The 18,358-nt window shown below is 51.9% G+C and overlaps 4 protein-coding genes across 4 annotated transcripts; 2 read left to right on the plus strand and 2 right to left on the minus strand.

Annotated features, from left to right (window-relative positions):
* Positions 1 to 2,316: 2,316 nt before the first annotated feature.
* Positions 2,317 to 4,390, minus strand: COL26b_008110 (uncharacterized protein; the record flags this gene model as incomplete). The annotated part of the gene is made up of 4 exons (XM_053180878.1): positions 2,317 to 2,397; positions 2,449 to 3,689; positions 3,744 to 3,981; positions 4,088 to 4,390. The coding sequence occupies 4 exons, from the start codon at positions 4,388 to 4,390 to the stop codon at positions 2,317 to 2,319; spliced, it is 1,863 nt and encodes a 620-aa protein (XP_053035140.1).
* A 782-nt stretch (positions 4,391 to 5,172) lies between these two features.
* COL26b_008111 (uncharacterized protein) lies at positions 5,173 to 5,974 on the plus strand (the record flags this gene model as incomplete). Its single annotated transcript, XM_053180879.1, has 2 exons — positions 5,173 to 5,786; positions 5,839 to 5,974. The coding sequence occupies 2 exons, from the start codon at positions 5,173 to 5,175 to the stop codon at positions 5,972 to 5,974; spliced, it is 750 nt and encodes a 249-aa protein (XP_053035141.1).
* Positions 5,975 to 7,874: 1,900 nt separating this feature from the next.
* COL26b_008112 (uncharacterized protein) lies at positions 7,875 to 9,197 on the minus strand (the record flags this gene model as incomplete). The annotated part of the gene is given in 3 exon segments (XM_053180880.1): positions 7,875 to 7,886; positions 7,904 to 8,702; positions 8,767 to 9,197. 3 exon segments carry the CDS (start codon positions 9,195 to 9,197, stop codon positions 7,875 to 7,877), a joined length of 1,242 nt encoding a protein of 413 aa, XP_053035142.1.
* Positions 9,198 to 14,190: 4,993 nt separating this feature from the next.
* COL26b_008113 (uncharacterized protein) lies at positions 14,191 to 16,550 on the plus strand (the record flags this gene model as incomplete). Its single annotated transcript, XM_053180881.1, has 4 exons — positions 14,191 to 14,458; positions 14,516 to 14,794; positions 14,853 to 15,054; positions 15,104 to 16,550. 4 exons carry the CDS (start codon positions 14,191 to 14,193, stop codon positions 16,548 to 16,550), a joined length of 2,196 nt encoding a protein of 731 aa, XP_053035143.1.
* Positions 16,551 to 18,358: the final 1,808 nt, after the last annotated feature.

Raw genomic sequence — 18,358 nt, forward strand, 5'->3', positions numbered from 1 at the left:
ACCAGCATCAGCACCATGTCGCAGCGGCGCTAAACCTGAGGTGAGCGGTCCTTCCTCCACTGCTGTTTGAAGTATTTTTTTTTCACTTCATTTTTCGTATATTGCAGCACAAAGTTTCTCAAATGAACGACACCAAATTTCCGCTGCCTCCAACGTTCGTCAACGCGTTGCATGACTAAGTAACCCGCAGTTCGTTCATTCAATAAAGTCTGAACAAAACTCCCACACAGCAATACCTCAGATGACAGCCCGCATCTCGCGCACGCAACGACGCAAGCAGCACTCGCAGAGGCCGGGCAAAATGAGAAGAACACCTTCTTCTCCTCCGCTTCCCTGTAACAAGCCAGGGTGTCCACGGCCGCCCCCGTCATGCCATGCAAGGGCACCCAGTCCACGGTCAGCTCAACCCCGCTTTTCTGCGTGTCTTCATTCGTGGCCCTCCCACCAGAAAGCCAAAACGCCTCACCCATGCTCACTGCCCTATCCGCCCAAGCCACGAATCAGAATGCGCCCGCCTCACAACCATTCACTGTCCTTTTCTTCTCTCGCCCAAACTGCAACCCACCCGGAACCCGGGCACGGACCCGCCCGAAGTCCCGGCTCCGTGAATAAGGTTATCCGGCCGGCCACTTTGGTCCTCAAACTGCCGGGGTCGCCGGGCCTCTGCTTCACCTGCTCTTCCGCTGCTACAGTGCCACCGACCTGCCAGCCCACCACCAAAAAACCTTCCATCCGAAAAGACCCCTAACTTTCTCGGATCCTCAGTCCCATTTCCGCCAAGAACACCAATTTCTTCGCCTCACCTCCCGTCTGAAATCCTGCGCGTGTGTGTGGTGTGCTGGGCTGGGCTGATTAGCAAATCTGCCTCTGCAAAGTGTATCGTCCTCGTTCACCTATGTGTCTGAGTTTGACAGGCCAGCGAACCGGGGCATGGCGTGCATCGCGACAGTCAGGAGATCCCAGTCGTCTGAGGTGCTGGTGAACACCCCTTCCTGCCGCGAGTTCCGGATGGCGCTCGCTCGCATTTTGATGGGTTAATTGGGGACACCCATTAATGCGACTCTGCTATTGAACTCTGTCCAGCATCACATTTTTCTGATCGACAACTGACAAGAGTCATGTTGATTGCTGTAATCTGTCAAAAAATGCAAGTCGGCCTCTTTTTTTGCACCTTTCTGTCACAGATGGATTGTCGTATTTTAAACGGTTGTCTAACTGAGCGAGAGTCTAAATGACGCGATGTACGGACTCTTCCTGACACATGGCGTCGACTCAACACCTGTCCCGACAACTTGGATGACCTAGGCAGCGTAGCGTCTTGAGACCCTTTTTTCCAGCTGCCATTACCACGGAGAACTCGGCAGATCCGAAGTCCTATCTCATTCCCGAGATAAGCGTAGCCTAGCATCGATTCATCTCATAACAGTCCCAAATAATTCCCCGGCCTCCCGCCCCTAACCCTCCAGACGAACCCAGCCCGCGCCCATGACTCCTGCTACTACTACTACTACACCAGCCAGCCAGCCAAACCCACCACGGCCTGCGACGCTCTCACCCTCCGAGGTCTTGCTCCTGACACACGTCTTCCCGTAGTCGCAGACCTCGCCCTCCTTGCAGCATATCCCGCCGCCGCAACACCGTTCCCCGGTCCCGCACCCGCCCTTGCCGCAGCACTCCCCCGCGACGCAGACCGAGCCGCAGAGCCGCTTGCCGTCGGGGCAGCACCGGCCGAAGAGCGCGTCGACGCAGTGGGAGCCCGCGATGCAGCAGCCTGCACCGCAGCATTGTGAGGTCGAGGTGCAGCAGTTCCAGTTGTGTGGGAGGTGACAAATCACTGTGATCTGTTAGACGCGTTCGTGGTGTGTGGGAAATGCGCTTACCTGTGTCCTTTGGGCAAGTGTCCTCTAGATTATCACGCCGGGTAACAGCTGAGCCCGCATTTTGGAAAGGTATGGTCGTTGAGGTGGCCGTCAGGCTTAGCGACGTAAGTGCAGCTAATGTGTGATCTGCGCACAGTAGCCACAACCACATGCTCCACGTCAAAGATGATACCAAGTTGCGAAAGAGCCTCATGTTGGTGCCGTGTGTGTGATGTTCACCTCCATAATCAGTTTCACTGCACATCTCAAATATAACGAAATCGGCCCGCGATGATTCACTCAATCCCATGACTTGCGCTAAAAAAGAACAAAAGCAATCATTCACTACCACTAATCGTGGAGTTTGCTTGGTATTTTCCCGCCGTCTATGCAACTCCGAATGCTCCCACGTCACCTAATCACTGTCCCTGATCCTGTTTTTGTCCGTGATCCCCAATCAGTTCTTGTTGGCATCCTCCTTCAGCGACACAATACGGTTAAGGACGATCTTGTCATCAGTGCTGTCAGAGTCGACGGCCTAGAGTTGGTTAGCTTGGAAAAATGGTTCTACTGCAAGGATGATACTCACAAAGTAGGCAATACGGGTGGCCTGGAAACGAACACTCTCGGGTCCACCCTTGCCGAGCTCGCTCTCGCCAGCAGCCTCAGGCCAGGGCGCGCGGCGCTTGACCTCGTCAAAGCCGCTCTCAATGATGGCGTCGGGGTAGATGACCTCGCTATCAGGGTTGATATCGTTGAGGAAACCGCCCTCGGCGTCGTCGGGCTTCTCGCTCTTGAACAAGGAGTTGTGGATACGGGCCTCGACCTTCTTGGAACCCTCGGTGCCGACCCAGTTGATGAAGGCCTTGGGCTTCTTGGTTTCCGTGTCGAACACAGCACGAATCTCGGTGACCTTGCCGGTGGTCTCGTCCTTGGTGTAGGATGTAGCCTTGATGGGGCAGGGGGCGTTGAGAAGACCGACAGTCTTATTGGGCGCAAGACGGAAGTAGTCCTTGCTGTCGACCTCTCGGAAATCGGCGCGGTCAATATAGACGGTAGGCGTGAACTTGACGGTGTGGGAACCCATCTTGGGGTCCTTGGGAGAGAAAGGCAGTTCGACTTCTTGAGTCTCAGCGCCCTCAATGATAACCGGGATGGGGTCAAGGACCATCATCAATCTGGGAACAGTGCGCTCGAGGTACTTGCGGACAGTCTGCTCGAAGCGCTTAATCTGGATGACGGAGACAGAGGTGGTGACGCCCAGCTCGTTGACGAAGTCGAGAATGGCGCCAGGAGGAACACCTCTCCTCTTGATACCAATCAATGTGTACAGGCGAGGGTCATCCCAGCCACGAACGATCTTCTCCTCCACCAGCTTCAGGATCTTTCTCTTGGAGAGGACGGTGCCGGTGATACCCAGACGGCCGTACTCGCGCTGCATGGGCTCGTAGACGCCAAGAGTCTTGTTCAGCCACTCGTAAGATACACGGCTCTGGACGAACTCTGTTGTGCACAGGGAGTGGGTGATGCCCTCGAAGCTATCGCACAAGCAGTGCGTGAAGTCGTATGTGGGGTAGATCTTCCAGTCCCAGCCGGTTCGGTGGTGAGGTGTGTCGGTCTTGATGCGGTACGCCGCGAGATCCCACATCTGGGGGTTACCGTCGGTGATGTCCTGCTTCATGCGAAGGAAGGCTTCCCTGGGCTTGTACTTTCCGTCCTTCATGTCTCTGAACTTCTGAAGGTTCTCCTCGATGGAGTGGTTCGCATGTTCGCATCGGAATCTGGGGGTGGCTCCCTTCTCTCCACCGCGCTGGAGCTTGATCTCGGCGTCTGGAACCTTGACTTAGCCTCGCATGATTAGCAGGTTGATGCGTCCGCACTTACCACCACAGTAGCACACGTAGGCCTTCTCCAGGGTAATCAGCTTCTCGGCGAGGTCGTACAGCTTCTGGAAGTTGTCGCTCGAGTAGGTAATCTTGTAGGGAGCGAATCCCAGCCACCTGACCATCTCCTCTATCGCAGTGAAGTATCTCTCCTCCTCCTTCTCGGGGTTCGTGTCGTCGTATCGCAGGTAGCAGACACCGCCGTGGTACTTGGCGAAGCCGAAGTTGACGGCAATGGCCTTGGCGTGACCGATATGGAGACAAGGAGGTTGTTAGTGGCGCGACAACACTCCAGACAGATCACGACACTTACTATCCATTGGGTTCGGGAGGAAATCGGGTGACAACGTTCTCAGATGGCCTCTCCTTGTAGACCTCCTCGAGGAAGCCCTGCTTGAACATGGCCTGGGCGTCGAGGACAACCTCCTCAGCCTTAGGCTTGGGGGCGGCCTTGGGCTTGCTCTCAGCAGCACCGCCGGCGGCCTCCTTCGCAGCCTTTGCCTTCTCGGTGGCAGCCTTCTTCGCGCGCTTGGCCAATCTCTTCTTCAGCTCGCCCTTGCTGACCATCTCACCCGTCTCCTCATCGAGCTGGAGCTTGGCCGTGGACTCAGCCAGCTTGGCGGTGGGATCCGCAGGGGTGTCCGCCATGGTGTCGGTATTCAATCGGGGAGCGGGACAATCGGAAGGTAGTTCTTGTCCTGTGCGTATCGCTTGGGCTGGCTCAAAAGGTTCAATTGGGTTCGATGGCAGCTCAAGAGGTGGAAAATGTGTGGTTGTGGTGGCGGGGCAGCACTTCTTTTACAGCGGGGATGACTCAACTGGATCCGGACAGTGAGGGGCGAGGGGTCATCCGCTGCGACCTCCTTGCGACACGCGACAAAGGCGCGATAAGATAAGCATTCGATGCTGATAAGATAACACAGCGACGCTAAGATAAGGCAGGCAGGAAGCAAACAGCCACCCGCAAAGGTGCTCGACATTTACAGCGCAAGGCACCTGAGGCTCAACGGCGATGCCGCCCTCGAAGCTTCCAATATTGAGCCTGATGACCCAAACAGAAACGAAAAATCACTCAAAGGTGAGGTAATTTTTCGAGCATTTTAAGAGCGTGAAAACCAACGAGATTGTGCCTATGAATTGTTCCATCATTCTTCCAGAAGACCTGACTGCCTGCCCCCTGCTTCGTCCGAACAGCGCTCCTTCCAGAACAAACCGATAAGCCCGATAAGCCAAGCTTAAGCTCAGCGCGGGGCTTTTTCCCGTCTTCTTTCGTCATGGGCTCCCACCTTTCCTGCTTCCGGTCGCCTGCTCCTTTGTCACCAACAACCCAACAGCCTCCCCCTCCCGCGCCGAAACCCTCCAAATCGGCCACGAAACCGACTCAAACTAAGCCCGCGAAATCGCCTATGCCAATCCGTCAAGCCGTCAAAATGGCCACCACCGCCGTCGCCGATATCCCCACCGTTGAGCTCCTCTACAAGCTTGGCAAGCTCTCCGCCCCCGCGAAGCCCCTCCACGCCCCCAACCTGTCGCACAACCAAAAGGTCGCCGTTATCCGCGGCGACATCACGAAGCTCGGTGTCGACGCCATCGTCAACGCCGCCAATAAGAGTCTGCTCGGAGGAGGTGGTGTCGACGGCGCCATTCACCGCGCCGCCGGTCGCGGTCTTCTGCAGGAGTGCCGCACCCTCAACGGCTGCCAGACCGGCTCGTCCAAGATCACCGGCGCCTATGACTTGCCTTGCAAGAAGGTCATCCATACCGTCGGCCCCGTCTACGATGAGCTCGCACCTGAGACCTCCGAGGAGCAGCTGAAGGGCTGCTACCAGTCCAGCCTGGAGCTCGCTGTCCAGAACGGCTGCCGCAGCATCGCTTTCAGCGCTATCAGCACTGGCGTCTACGGATACCCTAGCCGCGAGGCTGCGCCCGTCGCCGCTGGTGTCGTGAGGAAGTTTCTCGACGGAGAGAACGGCAAGAAGCTGGACAAAATCGTATTCTGCACCTTCGAGATGAAGGATGTCAATGCTTACAACGAGACCCTGCCGTATGTCACCCTGTTTGAATAGTTTCGCGATAGCTACTAATAGTCTGCGCAGTCTCTTCTTCCCTCCCACGGACAAAACGACAACCCACGACCAGGTCTCCGATGGTCCCTCCAAGCAGGAGACAGAGGAGGCAAAGGCGATCGCGGCTGAGCTTCCTACCGTCCCGAAGACCGAACCCTCTTCATAATAACTTTAACCTTTCTTCGGGAGATGAGCGGTTGCTGGCCATCAGGGTATCACCAGGATGATGTCCTTGGGTCTCGGAATTTGTGGAGTCACGGTGGGAAAAAGCAAGCCGGATAGCATAGCTTTCTTAATACAAACATGTCATCTTCAACCAACGCCCTTATGCTGTTAGGGCAAATTTTCATCGGGACGAGATCTCATTGCTTCGTTGTTGCTTGTCCAAGTCATCTACTTCTGCCAGTGGAGCCCTACTATTCCCGTCCACGTCGCTATCCCCGTCCCCCTATCAACCCTTTGAGACGATCCCTAGATCCAGAAGAAAACATCCAACAGAACTTATTGGCTGACATCTTCAAAAATATGTGTTGAATCTTTGACCCACACATCATGCCTTATTCGCCGGCTTCATTGTCAGCCAACCCCAAAGCTGACCGAAGCCCGTAATTGCCCTCTGCGACAGACGTTCAGAAGGGAACAAGTCCCTCAGCTCATCCACCTCGGCCCTCTCGAATCTTTGACAAGCCCGCAACCGATATATTACATCAAAATCCTTCTCCTCTGACAAGTCGTCTGGCCTTTCTTCAACGCTGTATTTGTTCGCGAGCTCCGATGTTAGGTATCTAGGAGCTCCGTACTCAACAAACATCTTGCAAGCTTGAATCGCGTTCTTTGGAGGGAGCCATTCGGGTTCGCTCCTCGAAAGATTGTATACAAACTCGGTCCAAATATATTCAAAGTCGTCTATTGACTTTGAATGGGTCGACTGGAGTAAGTTTAGAATGTCGGCCAGCAAATCTATGTCAATACGACCGGAATGCGTGACCTCGGGGCATTCGGCGACATGGACCTCCACACAACCCCGCAGAATCCCCGCCAAAATATATACGTAATCCACGTCCTTTGATACGCCTGACAGGGAGCCACCGAACTTCAACAAGAAGCGCGCTTGGGCGTGCCCCAGCAGCTCATATGAATTCGGATTATGCGAGAAAAAGTACTCGCTGCGCATTTCACACAGACCATGCCACAGGCGGAGGTGAAATGGAACGTTGTCAGTTTCTAGCTCTTGCAAGAAGTGGCAAATCCTCAGAAAGGACTCGTTCGACATATCTGTTGCGTAGTGTAAGTCCAACATATTGCGCAGTTCTTCTATGTCTCTTAAACATGCCATTGGAAACAAGCAGTGGTGACCAGTGAGTATTTTGAGCCTGAAGTGTCGCAGCGAAGGGGACTGAAGAAGAAACTCGAACACAGTCCTGTGAACAAAGCCTACTCGGTTTTCGTTCTGCTCACTACTCCACGTCTGGACCAAGTCTCGGCACATGGCAAGGAGCCTATCCCTCTCGTACTGGTCATCGGATGGGCGGTAGAAATGATATTTAGTTCTTCCTTCGAGATTTCTTCGTTGTTCCCTCTTGCTTGCAATAATCCTGGGCTCCAAGAACTTGGTTTCAGCTGGCTTGGGTATCTCCGACTCCCTGATTTCACCTAGATGCCGAAAAATTCGCACGGGCAAGGATGTTTTCCCTGAGAGTAAAATCGTAAATACTAAGAAGGAGTCCTCGATATATACCTCCTCAATCGAATCAAGCATCCGTTGGAAAAATGGTTGAAGATCTGATGGAAATTCTGCAAGTCGCTTGTGAAGAACATTAATGTCATCGCGGTTCTGTAGCCCTCGAAGTAGTGATTTGACTACGAGAGACACCCAGAAAAATACACCCTCTGCTCTGTCGGCGATTGTGAGAACCAGAGTTTGTAATTCATGTCTTTGGGTCTGTTGTACGTCTCTCAGCACTGCATCTTCTGACAAGTTGTCCTCTGCATATCGAAGTATGTCATTTTTCGTTAATTTGTGTATTTCCAAAGTCCAACGGCTTTTCCCGAAGGCGTTTAGAAAATCAGGCCAAGGTCTGCTTGCGCAGCATACTTTGATGTTTGGGGAGTTTGCGATTGCGCCCAAAAACTTCGTAAGTTCCCTCGGCTCTCCGCTGTACTCGTCAAGACCGTCGACAAATAGCAAAATTCTGCTTGGGAGTTCCTGGATGTGCTGGATTCTTTCAAACGTCTCTGAGAGCTCTTCGATGCTCCAGGACTCGAGAGATCTGAAGGGGTTTGAGTACCTCTCGGCGCAAACTGCCGGAATGATTTCTGGGCATTGAACCATGATCTGGAACAACAGCGTCCGGAGCAGACCCTCCTGTGACTTTTGAATTTTGTTTCCGACACTCCAGAAGAAATGGCTGACGAGAATGAGAGGCTTTGATCCGGCCCATCTCTCAGCCAGCGTTTTAGTCGTCTCATGATCCAGAATGAGCTTCATCAGGGTAGACTTCCCAGATCCAGGTTTTCCCGTCACCCAGAAGACGCCTTGGCCTGAATATTGAAACCATGACGTAAAATTGACAGATGAGGATTCGTCGAATATCCATTCAAACGTGTTACGATGCGCCCGTGGAATCTCATTTTGTCTCTCTTTGATTTGCGCAAAGTGAAGACTTTTGAGGATACTCCTTATGTTGCCGCGATGATTTGTCTCATCCACGAACCTGGACAGCTGTTTTGCAAAGCTCTCGAGGTCTTCTGTTGACTGTTCCACTACTTGCGCGTTGACAAGCCTTTCCAGGTCTCGGGCAATAGCATCTAGCCTTTTCTCGGTGGCGTTGTTCCAAGCGGCCGATGCTTCGCCCAGTGAGCGCATGGCTTCTGACAGCGACTTGCGATGATCACTATCACAATCGTTAGTGGGATTGACTCACAGGACTCTTGAAGAAGTAGTTTCGATGGACTCACTAAAGCAAAGGCTCCAACCTCTCGAAGATTTCCTTCTTGATGTCTTCCACTCTGGCTGCAAGGTCTTCTATCTTGCTCTTTCTCCAGTACGCCTTGATCGATTTTACGAACTTCCGTAAGCTTCGATTGCGGGCAGAAGTGCTCATCTTGAGCCCTTCAAGCTCGGAATGTAGCTCATTTGCGACTTTTATGCATCGCTTTAAGAGGCCCATGGTGATCGGGTCAGCTTTCGCCGCAGTGTCATCTTGAAGCAGAGTACACCGGTCTTTGAGGCTGGAGGTCATGGCAACCAGATCGGCATTGCGCTCCGCCAACCCATCGAGATCGGTGCTTCGGTAGGTCTCGATCACGGCCTTGGTGATGTTGAAGCCGAGCTCGACGAACTGGACGATGTTGGACGCGACGCCGAGCGCCGCGAGCGATTCAGCCATGGCGATGTGTTCACATCTGAGGTTGGGAGATTGCTAACTTGTCCCAGCCTGATCTGATATGATCGAGGTAAGCTGAAGGTGGCGGAGCTTTATGCAGGCTGGGCGATATGGCGGTAAGCGGCGCAGAGCGATTGGTTGTTGAGAGGTGCTTTCTCTGAAAACACAGGGGGGGGTTCATTCGTTCAAATTCAGCCAGGGTGGAAGTAAACAACACTGAGCAAAACCGCCCAAAAGAGTTCCATACAATTTGGCCATCATATTCTATCACGTCTGGGAGAATGTAGGTGCAAGCTCAAATACACCACGCAGCATGTCAGTCTGTGCAAATATTTCGTCTTTTCTTTTGCATATGTATTTGTGAACTCCTATTTGCATGTTTTCAAATTTAAGCGCCTATTCATTTCTAGCTCTGCTCTCCCGGTCTACTCCGATAACGTCAGTGAAATTGAGATAAATTAAGATTCCAACAAAGTCAGATTGGATTGGATGGCAATTTCAGAAACATCACATATGGCGGAAGGCTATGGATGAAGACTAACTTAGATATACCAATCCGGACGACGTGCACAATATACATGTACCTGGTGTACACATGTTCAGCAACGACGGAATGAAATGACCAGTGGGGATGACAAAAGACAGTGAGGCCACAGCGATACAATAGAGACAGCGAGAACTATAGAGACAACATAGACAACAGAAACGACAGACGAAAGATTAATTCAACAGACCAAATAATTATATGCCACAGGACTGAAGTATAAATGCTGGCAGGTGAAGAATACGATACGCCTAAAGGCAGGTCGTTGATGATCATGGAAATGTGTAGACAATGCGGGGTGATACAGCTTGAGCATCTATGATCAGAAACAGTAGATTTAAAGTCATTCAGTGGTAGTAAATGTGCATTGAGTGGACTGATTCTAAGTCAATGGAAACGATGCTAGCAAGGGTATGAAGTGGCTAGGCCCCAATCCCTTAGAATGTCGCATCACAGGATAAGCACTAAAATCCATGTTAACCAGCGCCTCAATCCCGCAGATCTAAGCTGTCAGCCACGATTTGTAATTGGCTTTCGCCCACTCTGTCTGCCTAAGAGTTTCAAGACAAGCCCTGGATAGACATTAGAAGGAATGCAGCGTCGCTTCGAGCATATCGCTACGAGGCGGGTTATCGTCATGATTTGAGACAGGAACGACATCGATAAGACGGCATCCTAAAGCGCTCTAATCGCCCACCAGGGCTGAGCCGTCTGGGCTCCAAAAATCCCCTTTCCACCCTGGCCACCCTACGAGATTCTTTTCTTTGTATCGGTTCCCAACTTTGGCCGTACATGACAATGGCCACCTCCGAGGGAGAAACACAAGACAGATTGCCAAACGGCGAATACGACTCAGACCCCATTGCTATCCGTCCAACTCCTGGGCGGCGGACACCATCCCCGGAACCTCCAAGTTCCATGTCTCTTTTGGATACATTTGTGGATACATCGAGAACACAGACCCCAAACGTCGAGTCGAAAGAGTCGGACTCAATCGAAAATCCGCACCAACCAGTAATTCAGTCGCGATCACTAGTGCCTGCCTACCTGGTAGCAGGGTATGCAGCTCTGTCCATTTTTGCTTGGGTCACGACATGCGTGATGACTTACCGACCGCTATGGCCCTTGAAGTTCACAAAACAGTATGTGATGGACTATCAAAGCGAGAGCTATGGAGGAAACATCAACTTGATCCGCCAAACGATCGAGAAAAACAGGGATTGGTATCAACGCATTAGGGTCTTGCAGTCAGTCATCGCGGTTTTGACCCTCCCTCTTACGACATCGGTCATGTCAGCTGCAGCCGTCATCTACGTCCAACGTAGTTCGCACGATCTGAGCTTGCGTCAATTAATTGCACTGGCGGACAAGAGCTGGACGGATGCAATAGCTGTAGCAACGACTCCAGGGGGACGGCACAAGTCGCCTTTTCTCGTTATGGCTATTGCAGTGTACATCCTTGGTGGTCTGCTCTCCCCGTTGCAAGAATCCTTCTTGTCGGTCCTGTCGAAGAAGGTCACTTACTCCCCTGGGGGTACGAGCTACCTGGCCGATATTCCCGAGCAATTTATGTACACAGGTCGAGGATATCGCGAAGATAATTCAGTTGTTCTCATCACACGTGGCTTGTTGGAAACAACTAGTTCTTCTCAGCCACAAGCGCAATTGTGGCAAGGCAGCGGCTACGCATGTTCTGACTCTGAAGAGGTCGATGGTAAGCGCATATCAGAGGCATGCCGCTTCGGAACGACCCTTGAAGATATTGCAAAGCTAGAAGCCCCTTTTCTGGCCCAACTACCAGCTGGTTATTCGACCGGACTTATCCGTCAGTTCATCCCCCGCATCAACTCCACAACAGATGTGGCGTTGATGACTGCAGAAGACTTCCCGAGGTCTTGTGAGACAATGCCTGGATCTTTCTGGGCAAGTTACTTCACTGAAGGTGGCGGTACGAGCTATCCTGGATATCCACCGGTTTCGATCCAAATATGCATGCCGGGCAATCTCACCACCACTCCGTGGAAGCGGACAAGGGATCGGCAGACCTTTACAGAGAACCTGTATGTCAACATTAGCTTTGAGCAAAAAGAACCGAAGATTTCATACTGGAAGATCAGTATGAGTACCACAGCGGGATACTTTCAGCTACCAAACGAATGGAATCAAACAGCTGGCGAATTGCTTGACAAAGACCCATTCGGTCCGGAAGGTGCATGCCACAGAGGCTGTGAAAAGCAAGTATCAGTATACAACGACTTCATGTTGAAAGATAAAGATGGCGGAGATGATAGCATGTAAGTCTGAGCCTTGTCATAGGGTTGGTTGGTTTACTTATGCTTCAAAACCAGCCCATTATACCATGACGAACGCATCCTTCTTGGGATAGATCCGTGGGAACCCAATGTGCTAGAAAGGGTCCCCAACAAAGGACCCCTGCTTACGGTTGTACTCGCGCTCTTCGGCCGAAAGTCCTTCTTGGACACTAGGTTGTCCAACTCTTCAACCTTTGTGAACCTAAACGTCACATCAAACACCACGGCTTCTTCCACTTGCATCTATCTCAATCCCCTCGGACTCTTACTTGAAGACGAGGGATACAAATCACAAGAAATATTATGCACCACAAGCGCAGATATCAGCAAGGAGCCCAGATTGAAATACAACATGTCAAAATGGTTCTCTAGCTTTTTCTATTTCCAGGATGACGCCAAAAATGTTAGAGGGACGATCAAAAACATCTTCACTCGTGCCGCATTTATAGCGAATCAGGCCTGGCTCCAACACCAAACGAATGGAAACTCCGTGGAGGTCAACCGTGACCAAGGCTTGGACACCGTAATCCCTTCTATGTCACTGGCCGGGATGATCACGACCAGCATTTTGTTGGCAGTGCACCTGGTTGCGTTGTCTCTGTTTGCAGCGTATGCGGCACGAAGGTCTGATTTGGTAGACACGAAACTGGATGCGTGGGCTATGATGAAGATTGGAGCTAGCCATGCTAGTCACGTATTCCTGAGCAAACACCAGAGAGCAGAGGATGTTACGTATTTGGATCGTTTGTCGGGTAGGCTTGGCCGCTCGAGGGTAGATGATGATCGGAATGAGACAACTAGGCTGCGAAACTAATGAAGGTTACGATGGATTATATGCTGCAGCAACGGGATGGACACTTCTGGCGGGCTACCTTAGGTGAACGTGCTACTGTACTGGTCCTTTCCTTATTATATCGAGGCCGCCTATTTTTACTATGGTAGAGCGACCACTTTTCCTGTGGCTATACTCTACCTCACCGTCGTCGTCGTGGCTTCTATAGTCGCCGTCGTTGTCGTCGTTATCATCTTCGTCGCTGCTCTCGTCGTCAATAAAGTAGGGGTACTTAAGGACACAGGAGATACAGCCGTGCAGACAGAGGAAAATTAGGTGGTCTCATTATATCAACATTGACCATTGTGTCATTCCGTGTACCTATCGTATCAAGTGTACTGTGAAATGCAATGAGCCTCAACAGCTCTTGGATGATATGACTTTTAATGAATAACCTTACCCAATGATGGGAGACAACGGGCGCTCGAGGTTAGGTAGCTGTTGATGGGTCTTGAGTAACACAGTGGTAGTCGGTGGCCAACGCAGTAAAGAGAAAGAGGACCTCCTATGAGTGAGGACTAAATCTGTTAGTGCAAACACGAATCATGATTTGGGCAATCTCAGGCCGCGAAGCCCCTCATCAACAATCTCCGTTCACCACCTGCCAATTGAGAATTCTTTGGGAAGTCCTATCCGTGAGATTCGCGTCTGCAGGTTCGGTTGACGGGCCGAGGCATCTCAACCCACAAGCCGCATGCTGGCACACGCGGGCATCGGGAAGGGGATCTTTTGTTCGCGCCGGGGTTCAGGGGCCAATCACTACCCACTTCTCTTATCGCGCGGTGATCACGTCAAAAGCCAACAATATTACCAGAAATAACGGCAAAAAGAAATCTCACATCACGGATCTAAAACGGCATTAGAAGTCCGTCGGCCGCCTCCAACATGCAGTACCGGCAGCTCAACAGCCGACATATCCGTGATAATCCTGACCTTAGCTCCAACAAAGGTGCACTCTGGAGATGAGAGTCGCTCGTATGCAGGCCAAGCGCCAGGGGCGGCCCCAGTCTGGGGGTGACCTTGCACATCGACCTGCCAAGTGAAGCTAGCGGCTCATGTGGTGTCGACAAAACAAGCTCATGCGATTGGGATGAACGCCCACTTAACGCACGATGGCAGGCGATGGTGACATCGGGAGCACTGGAGACGACCACGGCTCAGTCCTGAAGGAAAGTGGATGACGACTACAAGATGGAGAATAGCTGAGAGACATAAGAACGCGGGACTGTCGCGTCATCCAGCGAGCTAGAGGTCAGCTTCCTTCGGTAGCCCTGATCGATAGCCAAGTTATTCTGAGCCGTCTTCAAGATGCGAAGCTCCTTTGTTGCCGCGCCAGCTTTGCTGGGCAGTGTTGCTGCTCTCTCCAACTCGACGACCATCGCATCGGTGCCTTCGTCGACTGAGCCGTGTGCTGCTGTCAGCGCTGCTTGGGCTTCTCAGCATGCTGCTGCGCCCACAGTCACGCCGACTGTGCCTGCTCAGCTGGCTTACGACTGTCTGAACTCAGTTCCCCTAGGCAAGCAGGAGGCCATTGACTTGGTCGACTCAATCGTGCCTTACCTCGAATGGCAGAGCGGTGAGCTCCGATCCCGGGATGTGTGATCGGTTCAGGAGAGTGCTAACTGTTGTGGAGACGCTACGTACAAGGCCGATCCCCCTGCCGACTATGACTTCCCAGCCTACGACATGTTCGCTGCCTTGGAGAAGGTCCGAAGTAACCTCGAAGCCGACGTCTACACCAGCGAGTACGCTTTCCAATCTGCTCTGTACAATGAAGTCTTTGGACCTGGGCATGATGGTCACTTCGTGTACTATCCGGACCTCTTGACTGCTGTTTTCGAGTGGACCCGCGAGCGTGCGCTCGTCTCCATTAGCGAGGATGGCTCATCCCTGCCAGTAATTAAGATCTATGGTAAGATAAGCTCGAGCCTCCTGTTTTTTTCGTTAGTGCATTTCTAATTCAATTTCAGAGGAGGTTGTTTCGTCTCCAGAGACTGCTTCCGAGGTTAAGCTTATCAACGGAATTGATGCCGCTACATACCTCGATGAGACCATCAACAAGGCGAACTGGAACCGCGACGCTGACTCCGCATACAACTCTGTCTTTTTCGAGCAGTCTCTGTATGCCACAACCGGTGGAAAGGGATACTTCAGCTCAGGCGGTCGCATTCGGTAAGTTCAAGCTTCACGCGTAAGCTATCATCTCAACTAACACAAGCAGTTATGTCTACCAAGGCGCCAACACCACGATCACGTTCGCAAACGGCACGGAAGTCACCTTCGAGAACCATGCTACCGTTAAGAAGGCTTTGACTGGAGTTGTTGACGGTCCTTCTTTCTACGCAAAGTTCTGCAACCCGCTGAGCCCTGCTGTCGACGCTCCCTCAAGCACAACTCCATCCACCGGTTCTGGCTCTAGTGACCTCCTTCCGGGATACCCGTCCCCAATTGTCACCACCCCCGATGGAATCGTCTCTGGATACTACCTCGAGGGCGAAGGCCTCGATGACGTTGCTGTCATTGTCCTCACTGCTTTTGAGAGTGAGAGCCCCGCGGAGTTCCAGGCCGCCGCTCGCGACTTCTACACGGCCGCTCTCGCCGCCGGCAAGACCAAGCTCGTGATCGACTTCCAGCAAAACGGCGGTGGCTACATTCTCCAGGGCTACGACTTCTTCCGTCAGCTCTTCCCCCACACTGTCCAGGAGGGCAACTCCCGCTGGAAGGAGAATGATGGCTTCAACGCTGCGGCTGAAATCGTTTCTCGCATCTCCAACGAGCCCAATGCCACCAATAACGCCAACATTGACCTGGTCACCAGCTACTCTGAGTCCTGGTTCAACTGGCGCTACGACTACAACATCTTAAACGAAGGCTTCAGCTCGTTCGAGGACAAGTTCGACCCCCAGGTGTTCCAGAACACGTCGTACACCAACCTCATGCGCTGGAACCTGAACGACCCTCTGACGACGGTCAACGACACCTTCGGTCTAGGCATCGAAATTACTGGCTACGGCAACCTGACCAACGTTGCGCAGCCTTTCGAGGCTGACAACATCATCATCCTGTACGACGGTGTCTGCGCCTCAACTTGCACTATCGCCTCCGAGTTCCTTCGCATCCACGGTGGCGTCAAGTCAATCGCCATGGGCGGTCGCCCCAAGGAAGGCGGAATTGAGGGTGTCGGTGGCATCAAGGGCTCCCAGGTCCTCGACTGGAGCTCTATCTACGGCTTCTCCACCGACCTCCTCCCCTACGCCACCACCGACAAGCAGAAGGCTGCTTTCGCCACCTACAGTGATCTCCCTCTGAACCGCAGCTTGGCCGCTGCTGTCAACGTCCGTGACCAGATTCTGAGAGACAACGTTGAGGATGGCATCCCTGCGCAATTCGTGAAGGAGATCGCCGACTGCCGTCTGTACTGGACTTTGCCCATGGTCAACGACGTCACCGAGGTCTGGAAGGCGGCCGCTAACGCTGCCTTTAACGGCGCCAAGTGTGCCTACGGTGGCATTGAGAAGAGGGATGTCAGCGAGAAAGCGGCGGTTAGACGCAGAAACTACCTTGCGGCTGCTGCTCTGCACTCTCGTGGTACTGTATCTCGCCGCGCCTTGTCACCTACGAATGAGCGCTCGTGGCAGGACAAGTATGTGCAGAAGGCTATTGAGTAGAGTTTTTGCACTTAATCAAGTAAATAGTTCTATACTTCTGAAATGTTAATATTGCCTTATGACAATCAAACTTAAACCTTGAGTGCTCTCAAATCGCTTATAAAGGTCACACCTTGACGTTCGAATCCGTTAACAACGACATGTAAATGACCGACCCACTGGAGGCATCTCCGAAATGGCAAAGGCTTAGTTTGATAGATCTCGACAGAATCATGCAAAACCTCGACCACACCAGAAAAAGCTACGTATTGCCCAGTTTTAGCACCGTCGACAGAGCAATACCGACCTCGTATCAACATTCGCTCTTCGCTGATTCTCACCAGTCACGGAAAATGCCAGGCAAGTTCACCTACTTTTCGAAGCTTCCAGCTGAGATGCGATTAGAAATATGGAAATTCGCCATCCGACCCTCTCGTGCCGGTGTTCAGTTCTTTGGTATCTGTTACAATAAATACTACGCCAAACCCGTCGATTGTCAACCGGCATACGCGTTTTTCGAAGATGATACGTATGTCTTGCCGCCCCAAGTTTTCTATCAACCCCTTCGTGGCTGGAAGGCAATGAATCTGATTACGCACTCGATGCAGGGCTCTGGACTGCTTGTAAAGAATCAAGAGAAGTCGTCAAACGGCACTACAAGATGGAGATCTGCAAGCAGGAGAAACTTAAGCTACTTCAATCAAAAGGTTTAAGCTCTCCCGAATTTGAACATTTACGCGTGCCTAGACTCGGACACTGTCGACTCGAGAGCGAAGACATGTCGTTTCTGGTTTACCCACTTCAAGATCTTATCTGTTTTCACATTGCAGACAAACAACACATTGATTCAGGACTTTATGCCGATGACGTGCGCCATTATCGCCCCTACGGATTGCCTTTCTGGGCCGCAGTGGCGGGCCATAATGATGTTGTTCCGCAGATTGCATTTGAATACGACGCCTCATGGGAGTTTGACAACCGAGTAAGGAATGATGTATTCTTGCAGGAGGCAGGCGGCAGTCGAGCATGCTTTCTTCATGCGTTGAGGGATGCTGCACATCTATATCGGCCTATGAGACTATTTCTCATTGATCGTGGGATGGCTGACCAAGTGGACATTGAGAACTTGACTCATTGCGAGTTCGAAACCGATGAAAACAGGCACTACAGAGTGACCTCGAGCGATATTACTCATTCGCAGCAGGGTAGGAATGTCCTGGACTTTGTGGAGTCTGTCAAAAGCTTTTGGAGCTACGATGATTACGACGCGAGCAACTTCAACCCGGATGATACCGATATCGATGAAGATGATTATCAAGGCAACATGTTGTCCTACTTGTGTCATGATGTTCAGGTGCTCACAGCTGTTGCTAAGTAGGACAGGTAAACAGCGACATCTCAGTAATAGGCGACATCATATTACATGAAGCCGACTTCACAAAGAACATGGGAAACTCGTTGGAGACGGAAGAAAAAATTCTTAGCGAACAACTCATCAAGATTTTGGACGGAATAGAGAATACTGGTATATCCCACCACCCACACAGCAGAGTGCCCCTGAAAATCTAAGATTGGTAAACAGCCGAAGAAAACACTCAATTACATCCCATGCACACAACTTTGCCTTGGATTTGACAGTGGCCATCACATTTCCATCCATGTCAACGACTAGCTCCATAGGTCACTGTCAAGTTTCGATTCGTGGAAGAAGCAGTCAAGCGGCTCGTTCCTTCCTAATCCGGTACCGGCCTTGGCTGCTTGCCAAGATGTCACATCCCGCTCTCACTGCCGTGATATCTGAATGGCGCGCTTCTCTCCCCACGAAACGG

This window comes from Colletotrichum chrysophilum, assembly GCF_026319265.1.
Source record: "Colletotrichum chrysophilum strain AFK26 chromosome Unknown scaffold_69, whole genome shotgun sequence".
NCBI lineage: Eukaryota > Fungi > Ascomycota > Sordariomycetes > Glomerellales > Glomerellaceae > Colletotrichum > Colletotrichum chrysophilum.